The sequence below is a fragment of the Aricia agestis genome, chromosome 4 (assembly GCF_905147365.1).
Source record: "Aricia agestis chromosome 4, ilAriAges1.1, whole genome shotgun sequence".
In the NCBI taxonomy this organism is placed as follows: domain Eukaryota; kingdom Metazoa; phylum Arthropoda; class Insecta; order Lepidoptera; family Lycaenidae; genus Aricia; species Aricia agestis.
The window spans coordinates 4,503,801-4,524,560 of NC_056409.1; the positions used below are offsets into that span (position 1 = coordinate 4,503,801).

The 20,760-nt window shown below is 33.2% G+C and overlaps 2 protein-coding genes across 4 annotated transcripts in view; both read right to left on the bottom strand.

The window, feature by feature from the left end:
- The window catches only part of LOC121725852 (torso-like protein), a 49,210-nt gene extending 33,663 nt beyond the window's left edge, over positions 1 to 15,547 (bottom strand). For all 3 annotated transcript variants that reach the window (XM_042112976.1, XM_042112975.1, XM_042112974.1), the window contains exon 1: positions 15,282 to 15,547. The gene's annotated coding sequence lies outside the window, so the exon portion shown is untranslated. The remainder of the gene's footprint in view (positions 1 to 15,281) is intronic.
- A 1,107-nt stretch (positions 15,548 to 16,654) lies between these two features.
- Positions 16,655 to 19,813, bottom strand: LOC121725850. Its single transcript, XM_042112972.1, has 3 exons — positions 19,762 to 19,813; positions 19,496 to 19,536; positions 16,655 to 19,252 (listed from the first exon to the last, which is right to left on the bottom strand). The coding sequence occupies exons 1-3, from the start codon at positions 19,774 to 19,776 to the stop codon at positions 16,756 to 16,758; spliced, it is 2,553 nt and encodes an 850-aa protein (XP_041968906.1). The 5' UTR covers positions 19,777 to 19,813; the 3' UTR covers positions 16,655 to 16,755.
- Positions 19,814 to 20,760: the final 947 nt, after the last annotated feature.

Below are 20,760 nucleotides of genomic sequence, written 5' to 3' on the forward strand. Positions count from 1 at the left end.
CACATTCCAAGCAACGCAGCTCCGGTGGAAACGCACCCTAACCGACGCAACACAAAACGAAACATTAGTGCCGAAAAGTACTGAGAAGATGTAGAAAATAATCTATCAGCTGAAATAGCTACTTGATAACAACAGGCGGAACAGCTTGCCAATTAAACACAGCACGTGCTACAAACAGCACGAGCTTGTAAGCTGCAACCAGTGAGTTGTAACAACCAGTTGGCGACGTTAGCTAACATTGACCGACATTCGTTACATAACCCGCCTTATATCTTGCACAACGCGACCAATTCGCCACCTTGTTTATTTTGATCAGATAATTTATATCACTTACGTAAAAAAAATTAAGATAATTTTCGCAAAAGCCACATTTGCTTAAGTTTCAATACCTATATTATAATGAATATTTATAGATATATAGAAGATGAATAGTAAAAATGTTCAATGCTGACTTAATATCTACGGATACAGGTTTAGGTTACATTCAATATTTTTAAATATAATCTATACTTAATAATTATTATAAAGCTGAAGAGTTTGTTTGTTTGAACGCACTAATCTCAAAAAGCACTGGTCCGATTTGAAAAATCCTTTCAGTGTAAGATAGCTCATTTATCGAGGAAGGCTGTAGGCCATATATTATCACGCTAAGACTAATACGAGCGAAGAAACAAAGGAAAATATGGAAAAAACGGGGAAAATTATTTGAAAGGGCTTATCTCACGAAATACTGGAACAATTTTAATTTTATTTGGTACAGATATAGAGTAGACTACTTGGAAGGACATAGACTACGATTTGCGAAATAATGTACGGATTCCGTAATAATTTACGCGGGCGAATCCGCGCGGAACGTCTAGTAGCATTGTAAATTGACATAATCTATCTATAATATAAAAATGAGTCGCTGAATGTGTTGCTAAGCGCAAAACTCGGGAACGGTTGGACCGATTTCGCTAATTCTTTTTTTAAAATATTCCTTGAAGTACGAGGATGGTTCTTACGGAGAGAAAAATTCTAAAAAAAAAATTACATTTCCTGAAAAAGTCTAAAAACAACACTTTTCTATACTCCCATACAAAAGATTTGTGATAATACTTATTAAAAGTCAAATATATAAAAATGGATTTTCAATTGTGTTAGTAACGCTAAAACTCGGAAGCGGCTGAACGGGTTGGGCTAATTTTAGTCTTAAAATATTCGTAGAAGTCCAGGGAAGGTTTTAAAGTGACACGAAGTTCACCGGGACAGCTAGTATTTTATAAATAAAATATCTGTTAGTAAATTAATCGAAACGAACTGAAATTACTGAAATTATTATAGCAAGATACCACATGGTATTGCAATATTCTTCTAAAATCGATAATGAGATAGTACTCTACATCTCTATAGAAGAAGCTATACTAGATCAGATTTCAAAAGTCAATAATCAAACGTCTTTTTAGGGTTCCGTACCCAAAGGGTAAAAACGGGACCCTATAACTAAGACTTCTTTGTCTGTCTGTCTCCAGGCTGTAACTTAAGAACGGCAATAGCTAGAGAGTTGAAATTTTCACAGGTTATGTATATCTGTTGCCGCTATAACAACAAATACTAAAAACAAAATAAAATGAATAATTAAGGGGGGGCTCCCATACAACAAACGTGATTTTTTTGGCCTTTTTTGCTCTATATCAAAAATGGCAACAGGTAGGTACTTGAATTTTTCTCAAAGTCCTTAGTTATATGTGTACTTTAATATTTTATTTTAATACTAGAATAAAATAAAAAATTAAGGGGGCCTCCCATACAAAAACACAATTTTTTGCCTAATTTTGCTCTATAATGTTACAGAACCCTCCGACTCGCACTTGGCCGATTATTTCGTTATTATAAAAGATGTTTCGATAAGAAAACCGAGATCTCACAATGACCTTGTTATCGTAATATCTAAATCAGCAAAAACTCCGACGGAAACACGTGATCAAGTTGTATAACTTCGTATAATGCAGTCAGCAAATTGACAGCCTTGAGTCCAATAAGACATTCGGTATAACTTCCTCGTTTAAGCCAATCATGAGCCAAGTTTCGAAAAAGGAATAAAAATGGGTATCCTAAAACTGGGGTCATATTATACCTTAACCCCCTTATTAATAAACGTTGTATAAGCTTTGAATAGTTACACGATGTTTTGTCTTCTACAATCCAATTAAAAATGTCACTTGTGTGACAGGAACAAAACACTGCATAACTATTCTAAGCTTATACAATGTTTATTAATAAGGGGGCTTGAGATTTGGCGAATGTGCATTTGATTAATTTCGACACCTATTTAGTGAAGTTCGAAAACTTCGCCGTCCGTCAAAACATGTTGGCCGAAACAGTTTTTTGAAGTAAAAAGGAAAATAAAATTCTATTTTTTTGATGGAAAACACAGGTAGTTCAAAGTACAGGTACGGTATCGAAGTATTACTTTTGGGGACATCTTGTGACTTGTGAGTAAGATCAATGTCCTACGTGTACTAAAAGGAACTAAAATGACAGCTTATTAGCGTTCTATTAGTATCTGTTAGTGGTTCTGTTAGTGGTTCTATTAGTGGTTACGCGTTAATCGGGCGAGGACGGGCGTAGAATCCTGTTGATGGTAGACGGATTACCTCAGCGGCAAAAACATGCTTCGTGAGTCGTGTGTTCGTTTGAATACATTTTTCCGCCCTACCTTGTAGAGGCCTAAATCGATTGAATTATAAAAATATTCCATCAATCAACTAAATAATATTATGTTGTGTAATAATATTATGATGAGATCCATAAAAATGTGCATATCTGAGTTGATAGATTTTAAGGCGTCACACGACGACGTTTAGTAGTAATAATGTGGTTATTTTGTGGGTTAAATCCGTTCATCAATTTTGCGTAAATATTGGCTTACTTAGTCAAAACAAGATTCGGTAAGAGAAATTAAAAAATGTTAGAATCAAATCTGTAAAACATTTGGCAAAAAAACTCCAAAAAATGTTCAGATAACTTTGTAAATTGGAATAATATGCCCATTGCCCAAACTTTTTACTTATCAGTAGATCCTATGCCAAGAAGATCCCAAAATAGCCTTTTTAAGAATTTAGCACGTGCAAAAGTTTGAGTTGACCAAACAGTCATTAATCAGAGCGATCAAATCGATGTTTGATCAACTATTCGCGATCGGCTGTAACCATAATATTGACACGCCACGAGGATGTTTACACAGCCAAGTTAATGTGTATTGTGTACATACGTCTGTCCGTGTGCTTAGCAATAACTCTAACGCCGCAATAGAGAAATGCGGAGAATGTGAGCAACAAGCGAGAAGCGATTTTTGCGATGTAGTGTTAGGTACCTAATTCGAGAAACGTAAAGCTAATTATACAGTAACAATAATTCAACGTAGATAATTGAAAATTAAGTCAATTTTAGAAGCCCTTTAAGACCCAATTTTGCCAGTCTGGATTATTTTTACTTATTTGTTTGTCAAAATGATATTATTATGCCTTCTTTAACACAAATGCGAAGAACAAGGGAGAAAACATTCAACTTAATACACTTTGATTTTAACTTATTTATTAAGCGTCCATAGATATTATTATTAACTTGAACTAAAAAAAGCTTTATTTTAAAACTAGATGTCCCGCGCGGCTTCGCCCGCGTCAATTAGGAATTTTACGGAAACCGTACATTTTCCCATAAAAAATAGCTCTTATGTCCCTACTCCCTTCACTTGGTTTACTCTATATCTGTGCCAAATATTGCCATAAAAATTGCTCCAGTAGTTCGTAATTTCTAATATTTCCCCCGTTTTTCCAACATTTTCCTGAGTTTCTTCGGTCGTCTTAGTCTTAGCGTGATAATATTATATAGCCTATAGTCTTACTCGATAAATTAGCTATCTAACACTGAAATAAGTTTTTAAATCAGACCAGTAGTTCCTGAGATTAGCGCGTTCAAGCAAACATACTCTCAAGCAATATTAAGTATAGATTTTTTTTCAATTATCGCTTGACAAACTCGAGTCTCGATCTAAAAGATTATGAAAAGTACCAATGACAGGGTCATTATAGGCTCATAAGTCATAACCATGGGACGATGTATAGTATAAAATGGTAGTGATGATGATGATGATGATGATGATGAATGTAATTTGCATAGTAGCATATGCTTTCCGTTCTTAAAACAACGCCGAAACTCCCAAACTTGTATCTATAAAGAATCAGGAGTTCTCTCAGCACCTTCCGAACCACGGTATACCAGGTATATCTCGGTGCAAAATCTTACTTGTTGGTAGCATATGCTTAGAATATTTCTCACGAAACCGAAGTCACGTGTTTCCATATAAATTTTGAGGAGTTCCCTCGATTACTTATGCATCCTTCATCAGATCACCACTTTTGTGAATATAATACAAAATTGGGATGATACCCTATATGGGTGGATTTCCCAAACGGCTTTTCTTTTGTCTTCGTTGAAATTACTATTAAAAAAAGGGAAAATTGTTGTAAATTATTTGTTTTACTATTCAATGGGTAGCTATAGGATTGTGGCAAAAATATAATATGCCTAGGACTATTACAAAGGTAGAAATAAATAACTTGAAGATCTATTTTTATCAAATCGGTGCTCTCCCTCTACTTTTTTTTACAAACAAAAACGCTTACATACTAGAAAATATTAATAATTTAAGGATATAACTTATATTATTTCGTAGAATATTAGTAAATCTATTATTATATACCATATTTTATTACATAATTAATGACTATAGTTACTTAGAGGCACAAATGTACTTGTCCTGAGAATTTTCCTCATATCGCTGGATAAAAGAAATTTGAGCATTACTTTTCATCGACGAGTCGGGCAGTCTCCCCACCCCAATTTTAATTTACTCCTTATTATGTGCTTCCACGCAGTCAAGACAGATTTTCGTCAAACCGCTGCATATTCGTGCCAACAATATAAGTATGCCATTAAAATGTTCTCGGGCAATTATTTTATAATATCGGTGATTGAATTTTTTTAATGTAAATAATAGTTTTCAAATTGTTGTTTGGTTCAAATGAATGTATTAAGTGATTAAGCTTCATTATCTGTAACCAAATTTATCTTAGATATAATTCATTTTTTATAATTTCCTAATAAGTGCTTTTATTCTCACGTCGCTGCTCTCATATCGGTGTAATCGGTGGTCATTTTAACCACCGATATGATAATTTACACCGAAATTATAAGAAAAAACGAATCGGTGTCTTAAATCTAATATCGGTGTTTGGAATCAGGAACAACGCACAGTTTTGTCACATCGGTGGATTGTTTTATCATATCGGTTGATAATTTCACCATATCGGTGAATTGTTTTATCATATAGGCATTTCGTTAAGTATACAAAGAAATCACAAATGCGCATGATAGTAAAAATGAATGGATGTAAAGATGTATGATGGGCCATTTAAAGTTTTTACTTTATTTTTCTTTTCATATCTAGTTCATTTTAATAAAGGCAACGATGATAAATTATATTATTTTATTTATTCTATATCCCTACATCAAAACTGGATTTCCCAAACCACTTTTTTGCGCGGCAAGGCTGAAAGCTATCTTATTTTTTCAAGATATCGTTTTCATTTTTAATTTAAAAGTAAAACATAACGCTTATAATTTGGGCCTATCTTTATTATTTTTTTAATAATTATTATTTTCCAAGAAAATAAACATAATTTATAGGTGATTTCCAATTTTGGTGGCTTGTCGCCGAACTATTTTACTCAATATCTAGACCGATTAACAGAAAACTTGATACTGGATTAGATTTTTATTTTTATTTAGTCGTTTTATATAGTTGACTCTTTATAATATATCAATTTTATTGTTCTAACTTCTGTAGTTGAGTTTTTATGACACAGTTTAGGTCTGTCGCGGAGAATTTTTAAATTTTGGTGGGATTTACGAAACGTTGTTTCTAAAAAATACCATTGATCCCTTAAGCATAAAAAATACTTCATTCACACGCTAACCCGTTTAGGAGGTGGCTGTGGGCTGGGTCGCACCAGTTTCCAGCCAGAAATGAAAGAAAACCGTTTTATCACAAATCCCCCGATTTTATGCAATTTTGGTGTACTTAAGAGGAGTCCACACCGCTCTTTTTTCCATACAAACGTTGTCCCCTGTTTCCTCCCTGGATAATGATAGTAGAGTTATGATTTTTTTCCTGAATATCTACGGCCACTAATAGAATGTCCCTATGTTTTCTTTTTTTTCATAATTTAATTATTAAATAAGATACAAACGTTCAAAAACCCAAAAAATGGCCAGATTTTTCGCTGTGTTCAAACATCCAGAAAACAGATTTGGCTAAATTAAAAAAAAAAAAAAACATAAAAACACAGATCAAGCCTTTCTTTAATCTTTAATGAAAAAAGTACTTAAATCGGTTAAGTTTTGGAGAAGGAATCAGGGGACAACGAATCGTTGATTTTCTGCAGTTGTCTCTATCGCGTTCTACGGTATAGGCTTGAGGTAAGGGAGACAGCTATAAATATTACACGTACTTTTTTTTAGGTAGTTTTGGTTTGTTTATAGTTAAGTTAATGTGCTATAACTTTAGTGCACGAATTTTTTTAATGATTATTTTTCTCGCAAATTCCAATTTTGGTGGGTAAGAGGGTGTGTAAAACATTATTTTTACAAAATACCATTGATTCTTGAAGCATACAAAATACGCCATTCACCTCATTCTGTCATAAGCTAACTCGTCTAGGTGGTGGTTGTCGTACCAGTTTCTCGTAAACACCTAATCTCCAATTTTGGTGGAAACAAAAATTTCCACAAAAATTATATAAAAATGCAATTTGTTGAAATCCACTCAAATATTGTAAAACATTTTAAAAATATTTTAATTTTATTTTAAGCACCCTGATCGAAATAAATACATAAATATAATATTATAAAAATAATAGTATCACAACGCTGGATTAGTATGTCATTTCGGTGGTTAAGCTTATCATATCGGTGCACAGAAATAAAAATCGGTGCCGGTTTATCATATCGGTGGAAACCAGAATTCAAACTGAATTTTGCTAGTAAACTTAAAATGATAATTTAAAATTATTAAAATGATACGTTAATGATATTAAATTTGGGAACATTTTGTATCCTAAAGAATACATAAAACCTGAAAAGTATATAAAATATGTATAAATAAAAAAGTTCACCGATATGATAAAAAAGGTCATTTGTTGAAATTCACCCATATACCAAAAGAAAAATTTTGAAAATCGGTAAACTAACAGTGGAGTAATCGTTGAACATAAGAAAACGAACATAACACCTCCCCCATTTTGAAAGTCGGTTAAAATTGTAGCCTATGTGTTATTCTGATGTATAAGCTATATTATCGTAAAGTTTCATTAAAATCCGTTTAGTAGTTTTTGCGTGAAAGAGTAACAAACATCCATACATCCACACATCCATACATCCAAACAAACTTTCGCCTTTATAATATTAGTAGAATGAAGCTGTACGTGTACTTCCTTTCTAGGCATTGAAAGTTGAAACAGAGATACGTCAGCTGAGTACCTACTTCGGCAGCATCACCCGCTAATCGCTAAGCTAGTCCAAGTGCACGGCTCTATGCAATCAGTGCGTTCACGTTTGTGTACTCCGCGACAAGGTCACATGCACCTTTCATGCACATTTAGCGATGACATGCTAATTTTTATTCATTTGGTCAATATTATTTTATAGGTTGCTATGTTAAATATAAGTTTACTAGCAAATATTACTTTTCCAGGGAGATCGGACAAGTTTACCTACTCGTATCTTATGATTTGAATCCACTGTCAAACTTATCTCAGCAATATCTTTACTATATAAACGAGCTCTACGGCTACACTTTACAGTCTACATCACGTCTACATGTACTGTCTGACTCAAAATTTCTAACTAGATATATACAGATTCTTCTAAGCTTTCTTACGTGTTGCTAACATTTGTAACGATGGCTTTGTAACCGACCTCAAAAAAACCTTTAATAATTAAACCTAAATTAAACTTAAAATAAAATTTTGTTTCTTAAAATTGGTATTGTAAAATACTCATTTAGAATTCCGGGTCGGGAACTATTAGTAATCTGATCCTAAATAAACGTAGGCAAGATAAAGTAAAAGTATTTACATATTAACAAGTAATATAACTGGGGTCCAATTACATAAACAGTAACGTCTTCGTCCTTGTTTACTACTCACGCATTTTTAGATAATAACACCTTTATTAAACACGAGCTTTTGCCCGTGGCTTCGCTCGCGTTAAGAAGTATTATTATATACAAACTTTATCCCCTATTTTAACCCCTTGGAGGTGGAATTGATCAAAATCCTTTCTTAGCGGATGCCTACGTCATAACATCTACCTGCATGCCAAATTTCAGTCCGATCGGTCCAGTGGTTTGGGCTGTGCGTTGATAGATCACCATGTCAGTCAGTCACCTTTGAGTTTTATATATATAGATTTAACACGTGAATAATATTGAGAAGTAAAAAGAGCATACGTGATGTTATAGTATGTTGAAATCAATGTGTGCCTGGTCTGTAGGTAGGAAAAGTTATGAACTGTATATTTTGCAGTGGCGGAAAGTTTCTATATTCTGTATTTAGGATGGTTATTGGTTAGGCGAGATGTAAAATGATGTGAGGCATAGCAAGAGATGAGCTTACTTAGTGACAATGGGTTATGCAGGTGTAGGTAACAAAAATTGAAGAGTTAAAAAAGAACCTGCAAACTGCAATGCTTTCAATATTTGGTTTGACCTATAATCCTCTAATCCAGAATAATAATTTTCTGGATACATAATATATTTACTTAATAAGTATGTGTGAAAACTCCAGTTATAAACGTTATATCACAGATTACATAAGAAGTAGGGCTGTCCCAGTTCCAAGCCAGTACCTAAAGTTGGAATTAAAAAAATAAACTGTCACATGAATCTGGTAAAATTGGCGGCAAAAGTGGAATGTGTACGTGCGATAAAAGCAAGTTCTTTATCATAGTGATGTATCTAAGAGGAAAAACAAGTAAACGAGCATAAAAAACAGCTCATGTTAAGTAACGTGACCCACATAATATTAGCTAGAACTTAGATTAGAAGTAAAGTGTAAATCCTTAAGATTTATGTCGAAGATTATCAGGAAAATATATTGATTTATCATCATATTATGAACTAGAAGACATAAAGTAACAATATTCTTTAAAATTATGAATAATGAGACTGGCGAAGCAAAGAGTTTACTTCATAAGTCATAAAGATGGGAAATATAAAAAGATATTAACAAACCTTGAACAATGCAGGTAGATATTTAATTACCATAATCATCGTCGAAATAAACAGATAAGTTATAACCTGTTTTAGAGGTTACAGATTCGAATAGGATGTAGTTTTGACGGCAAGGTTCTGCTTATTTGTATGCAAACCGTACTTCCATGAGGCGCAAACGAAAATCGATTTAAAAATGAAACAGATAAAGCTGGTTTTCCATAGAAGGTCTTACGTGAATACCCCAGCCGAGGTGCAAGGCTTAAAAATACATATTGCAACATATGCTCTGAGCCTGACTGGTGTAAAATTAAGCTTATGTATGAATTATTTAAAACAGATTGACCTTTAGGAACAACTTTCGTTACGGTCTTATTTTGGACTACCTATAAACGATGGAATTTACAAAAATTTAATTACAGTAAACCGAAATTTCAAAAGTATATTTTGTGAGAAATAAGTTGAAAGTTAGTACTTTAGATCTAAACACTGCTGGTAATCTTCTGTGGAGCTTTGCTTTTCAAATATCTCTACCTGTTCTAAGAAGGCAGCTCCATGCTTCGTTTTAATTTAACATGAATACAAGTAGGTAACCATGCAAGTTTCTTGTTTTAAATTAATTGGATAATATTAAGAGATAGGTCTTATTAAATGAATCGAATAATCTTAAGTTGCACAAGAATAACCTTTGAAAATTCTGCGCGACTCGTGCTCAAGTCGTCACTCATCAGCATCACAGATCTAAAATATCATAAAGACTCACATTTAGATAATGTTGCTGATGTGACATTTGAGTTTTTACTTTTTGGGAATTTAGTGTTTAATTACATCGTCGTTTGCATGTATTTGCATAGAAGCTATAGAACAGTGTATTTTATTTAACTTGCTCTGTATGTATGTAAGTATGTATGTTCGGGTTAAATTTTGTAAATCAATTTTGAAGTAGATATATCAACTTCAAAATTGATTTCCAAAATTTCAATATACGAGGGTGCGTTTTTAAGTTCGCGGAATGAGAGGGTTGGAGGGGGGTGATGAGGCTCATTAGACCCGTAACGGTTAAGGGACTCATTATTAGTATAAATACGAGGTTTCATTATCATTAGGCAATTAGTCTTTGACTTATCGTCAATCAAGCAACATAATCGGGAGAGAAAAGTGAAATATGGAAAAAATCGAATTTCGAGCCGTTATAAAGTTTCTTACCAAGCAAGGAAAATCAGTTGCGACCATAATGAATGAGATGTTATCGGTTTACGGCGACTCTTGTACTGGAAAAACCATGGTTTACAAGTGGCATAGTTTATTTAAACAAGGAAGGGAGTCCCTTGAAGACGAACCGAGGCCGGGCAGAAGCATCGAGGTGACCACGCCAGAACTTATCCAAAAAGTTGAAAAAATTGTACTCGACGATGCTCGACTATATATATATATATATATATATATATATAAAATCGGCTAAATGCGAGTCACCGAGTCGACCGGAGAAATACCACGTTCTCACAGAAAACCAGCGTTCTCTTCCCTTCCCATCCCTACCCTCCTCAATTACTCTATTTCCTCTTAAAAGCTCGGCAACGCACCTGCAGCTCTCGTATTATTTTTCATTGGAACAGGCGATGGTGGAGGCAACTATAAATAATAAAAAAGCCAATGTTCAGCGATCTAATGAACTATAGAACTCCCAGATATGGCACACAGCTTTCATACACCACGTATGTGGTACCACAAATATCACATCTGGTCAAGGTAAACAGAGATTCTATATGTAAATTATTATATCGCTATTACGTAATCGATAATATGTTTTATATTATATCGGTGGTATTTTACCATTTAATGGGGCAAAATATGCATACTGACCAATCTCATCAACCTAGAATTCTTAGTTGTAAATCTAGGCATATTTTATTTATTAATTAATTAAGGTACATTTAATTAAGAAATATACTCATTTTAAAGAACTCATTTCATCCACTCATGTCTTCACAAATGAAGACATGAGTGGATTATTTCTTTTATTTTTTCTTTTATTATCACTCAGTACTAAAATGTTGAGAAATAGCTTTCGAAACTTATCCTAAAAAACACTACAATTAATGGACACGACGCGACGCGTCGCCCGCGCGTGATGTGACCCCGGCCCCCGGGGTTTCAAATTTTATTTTTATTTTATTTATTTATGAAAATGAATTTTAAAAAATCGGCTAAATGCGAGTCAAACTCGCGCACGAAAGGTTCCGTACCGTTACCTATAGCGGAAAAATGGGCCGAAAATTGTGTTTTTATATACAAACACAATTTTCGGCCCATTTTTCCGCTATAGGTAACGGTACGGAACCTTTCGTGCGCAAGTTTGACTCGCATTTAGCCGATATTTTTTAAATCATTTTCTTGGCCCTGAAGCCTCCATTTATGCAAAAAACGATAATTTACAAATTGTTAGTTACTCACTTCATCTACTCATGACTTCAAATAAACTCAGACTCCGACCTCCGTCGAGACTCGAGACTCATGTTTCCCGCGTCCCGAGTCCCGACAACATAAAACAAAAGGTCAATTGACCTCGCTCTTGTAGATTGTGTCTTCCCGTCCGATATTGGCAGTTGATCCTATAACCTACATGCACAATGGGACGAGGTGGTAACACCTCGTTTTTGATGAAAGGGACAGCATAATATTTAACCCACAGTTAACTTTAACCCAATTTCGTGTAAGTAAAGAGGTTAAAATCTAACATACATTCGTAGATTAGCCATAGAGAATGTATATGAAGCTACAGGATTTTAAAAAGAGAATAAATTTAAATACTTATTAAAATATTTGAATGTTTGTTTTTAAATAACAGAAATGCATGAAGAAATAATATAAGGATAACTTGGCACTAATAAATAATAATCATTAATTACGACATTAATTATGTGCCATAAGTAGACCGTAATCGCATTGTCCAGCATAAAACGTTATTTTTTTAAATTGAACCAAAAATGATAATCTTTATTATGTACCTATTGGCTACTAACTTCTTAAATGAAGAAAGTTTGAACGTGATTATAAATTTTCTACTCATTGTTCACTTTATGATTTTTATATTGTTTACTTTCCCTTGGTTCTCGTGGAATTTTACTGTCACTAATTATCTCTTTACAAAAACGTCACAAAAATTAAATGTAATGAGAGAGAACCTAAGTACCTAAAAATTACATTTTTGAGAACCGTAGGAACTCAGAGGTCAAAACGTAAATTGTATATAAAGAGTCATCATTATATTAAAATAATTTCTGATAATGGGCATTTTACAAGTGTACCAAAACATTAAAAATACATTAAGTAACTTTTAAGGACCTTTAGGACACTCATATGGATAAGGTTTAAGTAAAAAAAAAACATCGATCGTTCAGAGAAGCAAAAGAAGAAAGGCAGAAGAGGAGCAAAAAATCACTTACACCGCTCAAATAAAAAATGTGTCTTTTTGCATCCGTCGCGAGTCAGACTGAGAAGACGTCACAGACAGATCTTCATCTCAGAGTTTCTATTATCGTCTTTATGTCGTTCGTGTAAGGTCCTGTTAATGGTAATATAACTGTGAATCATATCAACAATGCACCAGTTAAGGTTCAGTCCAGCCTTTGTAGAACTGGTTCAAGAGTAACAAAAGCTGATTTAATATCCGCTGTACGAGTGGTATAACTTTTAACCTAGATTTAGTAACAAGTGAATTGGCACTTAAAGAATCAGGTACTGTATAACAGGATATAATAATACTTGGAATACCGGCTTGCGTACATAAAAATATATTATGTTTTTGTGTTAAAAATGTAACATAATAAAAAAATTGAAGATAACAATTTGAAAATTTGCCGTTTCTTGAATTATTAATGGAGACTTACGCCTGGGAATGTGGATGTTATGTCTATACATAGCGATTAGCGAGGTATGATATTGGCCGGATAATGGAGTAGGTTCAAATTATAGGGAAAAAATTTGAGTTATTGCTCTTCTGTTATTTACAACAGAAGAGCAATTACTCAATTTTTTCCTTGGTAACTAACATATTTTTAATGTTAGTTACCCGGTACATCCATTTATATCTTCAATTATTAGGTTCATCAAATTAGTGCAAAAAACAACCAAGACGTAAATCAAAAAAAGGTTTGATAACCTTGACAGTTAAATCACAACAAAAATAAATGGAATAACTCAAAATAAAACAAAATCAGGTGACCTAATGCAAATGGTATAAAATCTAAAAAAATCAATCAAAATAAAATCTAAAAAAAACAACACCCGATTATAAAATGAAAATCTATGAAAACCAACCCCTATTAATTAAAATTATGAAAAAAGAGGTTTTGGTGATTATGATATTCGCAATAATCATGGGCATTCATGGGCGACTGGTCGTTTTAATTTAATTTCCAAACCTGACGACACCCAAGGCCGCTGGGGCATGAAATTTAAACAATAGCAGATGAATTGTGCAACGGTGGCCGAGGTTAGCGGTAATCTTATTATCTGGTTAAAGATTTTGAACCAAAGTACAAAGTAGCAAGAGAAAAGATTGAAGAAACTGAAGAAAATAAGCGTTAAGATCGTAACTTTCAGGTAAAAGAAACAAGGGCGAAGAAAAATAAAGAATTAGAATCAAACTAGTAGCAAGAGATTGAAATATTGAAGAAACTGAAGAGGAGAAGACTATTGACATCTATTGATCTTAAAAAACAGGGAGAAGAAAATAAAAGGCGAAGAGAAATATTTTATTTAACACCAATAATGGATTGAATGAGCTAACAAGACATTGCACTTGACGTCAAGCTAAGGAAAAGGAGAAGGAAGGAAAAAAATGGGGAATCAATTTCAATAAATTACCTCAGCATGGTCATGTTTTTCTAGAAAAGTATTAGGTATAATATTGCTTAAGTATTAAAAAAGCTAAGCTATATTAACTCAATCACAGTCAATTAATGAAGAAAACATTTTCGACAGTCATTGCTCTGTTAAATCGTTGATTGTCGATTGAGACACAATTGCTACTTTAATTCGTAACGTTTTGATAAATATCGCTAAAGACTCGAATTGCTTTAGTACGCAATCACGTTTAATAGTTAAAGAGAGCTTACTTCATAAGTCCAGTTACTAATTGTCCATCAAATATCATGCCATCTCTTTTGTAACTTTGGAGAACGAGGAAAATATAAAATTTATTCACGCTTAGAGTTTCTTGATTACTTACACGTGTACGACGTGTAAATAATCAAAGACAGATAACTAGCCTTTTATTTAAAAAAAGGCAAAAGGGCCTTTAGAGTACCAATTAGTTTTTATACAGTTCGATAAAAAAATTGATGCGATTACCGCCTCGATATTAACAATCAGCATTCAGCAATAATACCCATATAAAGAACAAAAACGATTAAATATAAATTAATATTGTTAACTGTATGTAGTGCAGTATGCCAGCAATTTTGAAAATTGAAAAGTACGGTCAAGTTATCAATGGCTAAGGAATGATTATTTTTGACGTTTATATTTTGAAGGTGAACGTACACCTGAGCTAAATATATTTTTAGTAAGTAAAGCTACAAAACTAACGACTGGAACTAGAGCTATGGACATAAATTATCCATAATTAGATAGGCAATTAAAATACATCCCTAAACTAGCAAAACGTTAAAGGATGTTTATTGTTTTTGGAGAAGTTTCATTCAATATTATCAAACAGGAGTTTCCAATAATTTAGAATAAATAAATAATTAAATAATAACAAATTAGACACAAATTAAAAACTAATTAGGTACTTACCGTAATTGACTATCTTGAAGTTTCAATTTTTATCTAATTAAACTTAATTAATATAAAATTGCAAGCAACCTTAGAAGCACTTGCCTTTATCTTTATTGCAATTCTTATAAGACAACTCATTAAACAAGTGTAAATAAAGACTAAGAAAGATATAAATATTACTCACCCGAAGTGCAATCCCATGAAATGTGAAATATCAGTTACACGGAAATTAGTTCAATAATGTTAACATCCTCTCAAAGCCATAACACCGACACAAACAATGGGACACCGCGCGGGACTGACAGTTCACAGAAAACAAACTTATTTATAAAAACATGTGGACTATCATTATTTTCAAGAGAAGGCAGGTCGAACGTCCTTCGTGGCAATCTTCATTCAAGTCACAGAAATCCAAGTTTCCTTAGCGGATTTTAAAACGAAGCTACGGTTTCGATATTTTTAGCGCGAGGCGACACACTCCTGCGATTCGACTCGGTCACTGACTGTGACTGACTGAACTTACTTCGGCTAACTTGCCTGACTTCATTTTACAAATTGACGTAATGAACTTAATGGCGCAATCTTATTTATTGATACAAACTTAGAAATTATTTACATGCAAACATTGACCTAGTTTATTATTTATAAGTTTTATTTTAAATCATTTATTAATTTCACAGAAAATTTTAATTTTAAAAATGTTTAATCTTAACTGCCATCTATCGGTACTCCTTAACAATAAAAAGTGACATCTATGCTTATGTATTGGAACTAAATGACACTGCAGTAGACTGCACGTTCGTTCGCACGTTCAGAAGACTGATCGTGGTGAATCATGAATAATATAGATGGCGCTTTTAAAGGTTTTTCAGAAAGTAGAATGAACAAAGTGAACTATACTAATCCTAATTCAAAACCTTGGTATTGAATTAGAATTCATAATAATATCTCTGGAATATATTTATATTTAATTTAATATTTTTATTTTATTATGTTTTTGTTTTGTATTCTATTTATAATATACTTAAATTTCATTTTATGGCCAACAAATACTTCGTGGTGTGCTACAAGTTACAAGTAGCATGTTACCAAACTTGGGTTTTCTCCTCTGTAACACCTTTAAAAACCTGTTCTAAAAATTTTACGCCACGAAGTTTAATAACTGTAATTTTCGTAAATAAAAATAACACCAGTGTGTATAGTAAAATTCGTGTACTTAAAAAAAAACCTTACTTATTAATTTTCTAGTAGGTACTTAAGTAAAATTTTAGATTTCTTATATTTTTTATTTATTCACTCAACAATATAATAATATTATGAATCTTATAATAAATTAATTTTAACTGCTTACATATTTGTTTAAAATAATGCTAACAATCTAAATAAAAAATTAAAAAAACCCAGGCCGGTTATTTCTAGCTTCTATTAGAAAATGTAAAAGCAAGCAAAAATTATTAATAAATTAATATCATAATAATTTATTAGCTAGCGTAAAATACCAAAAAAAAACTCATGTATAAAAAATATGAACTAGGTTTTAAAAGAATTAAAACGCCATGATTTTGTAATGCTCGTGTTATAATAAAATGATTCAATAATTCATCATAGTCCGTTAGAATGCTGTGTTATCATGTAGATTTCTTTGTTTGCTTCATCTCCTAAATGTCTCCTAACCTCGCTTTGATTTGCATTGGCGTTCCACTGCTAACAGCTGGCTGTCCACCGATTATTTTTATTTTTATATCCTCTTCATCAACAGGAACCTCGATTTCATCAGGTACATCTTCCTCCACCACATTATGTCTTCGTAAGCTCAGACCTGGTATCAGATCAGCTACCGTTTTCATTCCTTCGTTATGGATTTTAGACGGCAAAAGTAGTAGATCCTTTAGAGGGTCTTTCTTTTCTGGGGTTACTAGTTGATCATTGTGTGGCATAGGGAAGTAAATACCTCGATATTTCGGTGAGTCTTTCTTTTCTGGTGTTGCTGGAATTACTGGAGTAATTTTTATGTTGTTAGGTTTTTGATCATGGTGTGGCATCGGGAAGTAAATATCCCGATATTTCGGTGAGTCTTTCTTTTCTGGAGTTACCGGTATAATTTTCAAATTTTGCGATGGATCTTTCTTGTTTGGAGTAACTGGTGTGATTTTTATATTGTTATGTTGATCATGATGTGGCATTGGAAAGTAAATACCCCGATATTGAGGTGGATTCAGAATTTGTGTTGAAAGTATTTGTTTGTTTTCTGGGTAAAATTTAACTAGCTGATCTTTAATCGGGCTAGAGAAAGGAAGGCTTTGAAGGGCCGATCCTTGCTTTAACGTACTAAATAAAGGATCGAAACTCATCGGAATTGATCTTGGTACTTGTTTTCTTTGGACATGGCTCAAGTAATTGTTTGGATTTTCTTCTTCTAACTGGACGCCATGGATATTTTGTATCTTATTCTCAGCGTTTTCTAACCCAATCAAGTTGTAGAAAGATTTCAGCTGTGAATCTGTACTATTCTCATTACCCCCGACATTATTTATTGCGACGAAAGTATTCTCCAAGTATGGGTGTTTGTGTATACTAGTGTGTAGCTTGGATATTGATTTCAAATATTTGGGACATTCATATCTTGAGCAATAAATATGAAGCTTACAAATACCAGATGAGCAGCTAATGTCCGGTCGGTGCTTGATGAGACTCGCAGAAGCTAAATTTTCCTCATCGATTTCTATTTCAACCTTTCTGCGAGGGTCGTAAATACTGTTTAAATTCAACTCTTTACTATGCGTTGATTCATAAATGTCTACTGGCAAAGTATTCCATGGTGAACCGAATCCAAAACCATTCTGTGGTTGTAAATTATCAACTCCGTACAAATTTTGAGGTTTCGCAATGTTTTCTACAAGTTTCTTATTTTTATTTGAGTTTAACCCGACAATTTTCTGTGGTTTTGAATTATGGTATAAAGGAAAATAATCTTTATTTAAATTTAGTCCATAATCTATTTTAGGAGCTTTGCCATGTTCATCTATGATTTCCTCGCTGGGTTTTGATTCGAAAACTTTTACTGGTCGATCAGCGTTGTGTAAGTTCGGAATAGCTAAAGGACCATTAATATTTAACACCTCTTCTGCCTGGTTAAGGGGTTCTGGTTTAAAAGCGTTTTGTGATTGATTCTCATCTTCATTATACCCAAATCCTTTATACGGGAATTTTACCTGTTGCGCATTAGGTTTCAGGTCGATATTTCCAAAGTTAGGCCTAGGAATGTTAAGAGGTGCGACAATATTTTTAGGTTTAATAACTTCATGTGAAAATAGTTCATTTACAATAGGATCTAAGCCATGTTCAACGGATACAAAAACAGACGGTTCTTTAACAGCACCAGTATTGAGATATAATTTTTCTTGAGATCTAACCGTATCATCTACAAGTACATTTTTGCTACCTGGTTTGGATACTAACACTGGATTTGGTTCTTCAACGTTCTCAGTGTACTCATCATCTTCGTCAGGATATATTCCAAATACTGATTGACTATCATCATCGTCATACAAATTTGATTCTCCTATTCCGTCAAAATCTTGTGATGAAGGATACTCATACGATGCTAACAAATGTAATTTATCTTCGAAAATATGCTTCAGAGCTTCTTTGCTTATCCTCTCACTACTAGTTGGTGAGATAGACTTTTGTAGATTTTGCTCATTTATGGGTTGATTTTCATTGATTGTTATAATATGAGCATTAGTTCGACTACTATGATCCTCATTTTCCTCTTGGGGAAGCTCTTCTAGCGCCGTCAGTACATTTACATTATGTGATGGGAGAGGCCTTAAAACATCACCGTCGTCGAGTGTGAGATCAGTAAAAAGGGACTGTTTATGTAAATTTGGCACGTAAAGTGCATTTTTTTTACCAACGGTGTAAATGTACACCACCGTCCTCTCTATTGGTTTTTCAAAACCATTTGTTAAATACTCCAGTACTGGTGTGTTGTAGTTGTTCAAAGGGAAGCAAGTGCATCGTTCGTTGTGAGCATATTTACTTTTTATCTGCTTACAAAACTTTCCATAGCAGTTGCCTTTGCTGTTTGGAGGGTAGTTTATGTTCAAATCTATCCTAGGCTCTGCTACATCTTGGTTTTCTTCTATTTTTTGACTGAAAAGGAATAAAATAAATGCATTTAAGTTTCAGTCATTGTCTGCACCCAAAATAGATTTATATTATAGCCTAAAATTAATATTTTTAGGCTTTTTACTTTTGCTAAATCAAAACATAGATTTTTCAACCATTTAAATATTTTAATGGTTGAAAAATCTATGTTTTGATTTTGCAAAAGTTCTCGATATTATAAAACAGCTTAGAAAATTCTGATATTTGCCCCAAAATAAAAATAAATACCTTATAGAGTATTCTATCGATATGAAGAACAACAGGAATATCTGAAAAATCAAAATAATATAATGTTTTGCATAAAAAAACGTTTTACGTAAAACGGATAATCAAGAAAATAATACAGGAAGTTATCATTGCAAAACATTGTTTTTGTTAATAAATCCGTTCCGTTTAGCTTAAATTAATAGAAAAAGTAGGTAACCGTAGTGACGTTAGTAGAAAAGAAACTATATTTAATATGCTTAAAGTCTAAAAAAAATAAAAAATCATACCTTCATCACATCCATATCAGAAAACCATAACTACCAAGTAGAGAATATTTTGTCTATTTATATACAGGTATACTCTAATTAATATAATATTATAATGAAATGCGTAAAAGAAAATAATTACATACTAAAACTAATTTTAATGGTGCAATGATGAAATAATATAGTAAATATTGCAATTAACACTCAGTGTGCGTTATACGGTTGCTAATTATATTTAGAAGTGTGAAAAACAAAAACTAGTTGCTGTCGGCGCCTACGTCTGTTTAGGCTCGATTTATAACAGCCTTTCCCAAAGTAAGAGCGTCCGTGGTCTAATGGGTCTTCGGTTCGCACTCCTAGAGGGTGCAGGTTCGAACCCGGGTGGAGGCGTGTACCTATGAGACATTTTCTGATCTCAAGTACATAATACGGACGCTCGTACGCCCGCACATAGTTGGTCCCAGACGTATTGACTAGTTCTTTCCTCTGGACTAGGCCGACTATGATGCGAGAATGCCGTATGCGCTTGGGTAACCATAAGGACATTTAAAAATCTTGTCCCAGGCACTACAGTATTTGAGGAGTGGTTACTTCGCTCTGAAAAATACTGTATAAATCATCCACAACGGATGTAAAGGCCTAGTTTTTCCCAAAGTGGGCGATAACGCCCCTTTGTGGGCGCTGAGGGACTGAAGGGATGAGTCTTGAGGAGTGATTTATTTCATCAGGATGCATTTAAAATTGAAACAATGGGAGCGCTAAAATATAATTCGGTTCACAAAATAAGTCTGATTTATATTATTATTTTTAACAAAAAATTAAAACCGACTTCCAAGATAAAAACAATAATAACATCCTTATAATATGAACTAAAAAGTATTAAATAATTTTTCCTATCTAATAGTGCCTTTTTCCGAATTCGGCTAAACCTCAACTATTTCTGTACTCAATCTTCATCATTTTGAAGTCGGTACCAGATAGCTGAATCTTTAGTTCTCTGACAGAATATTTGAAACTTTT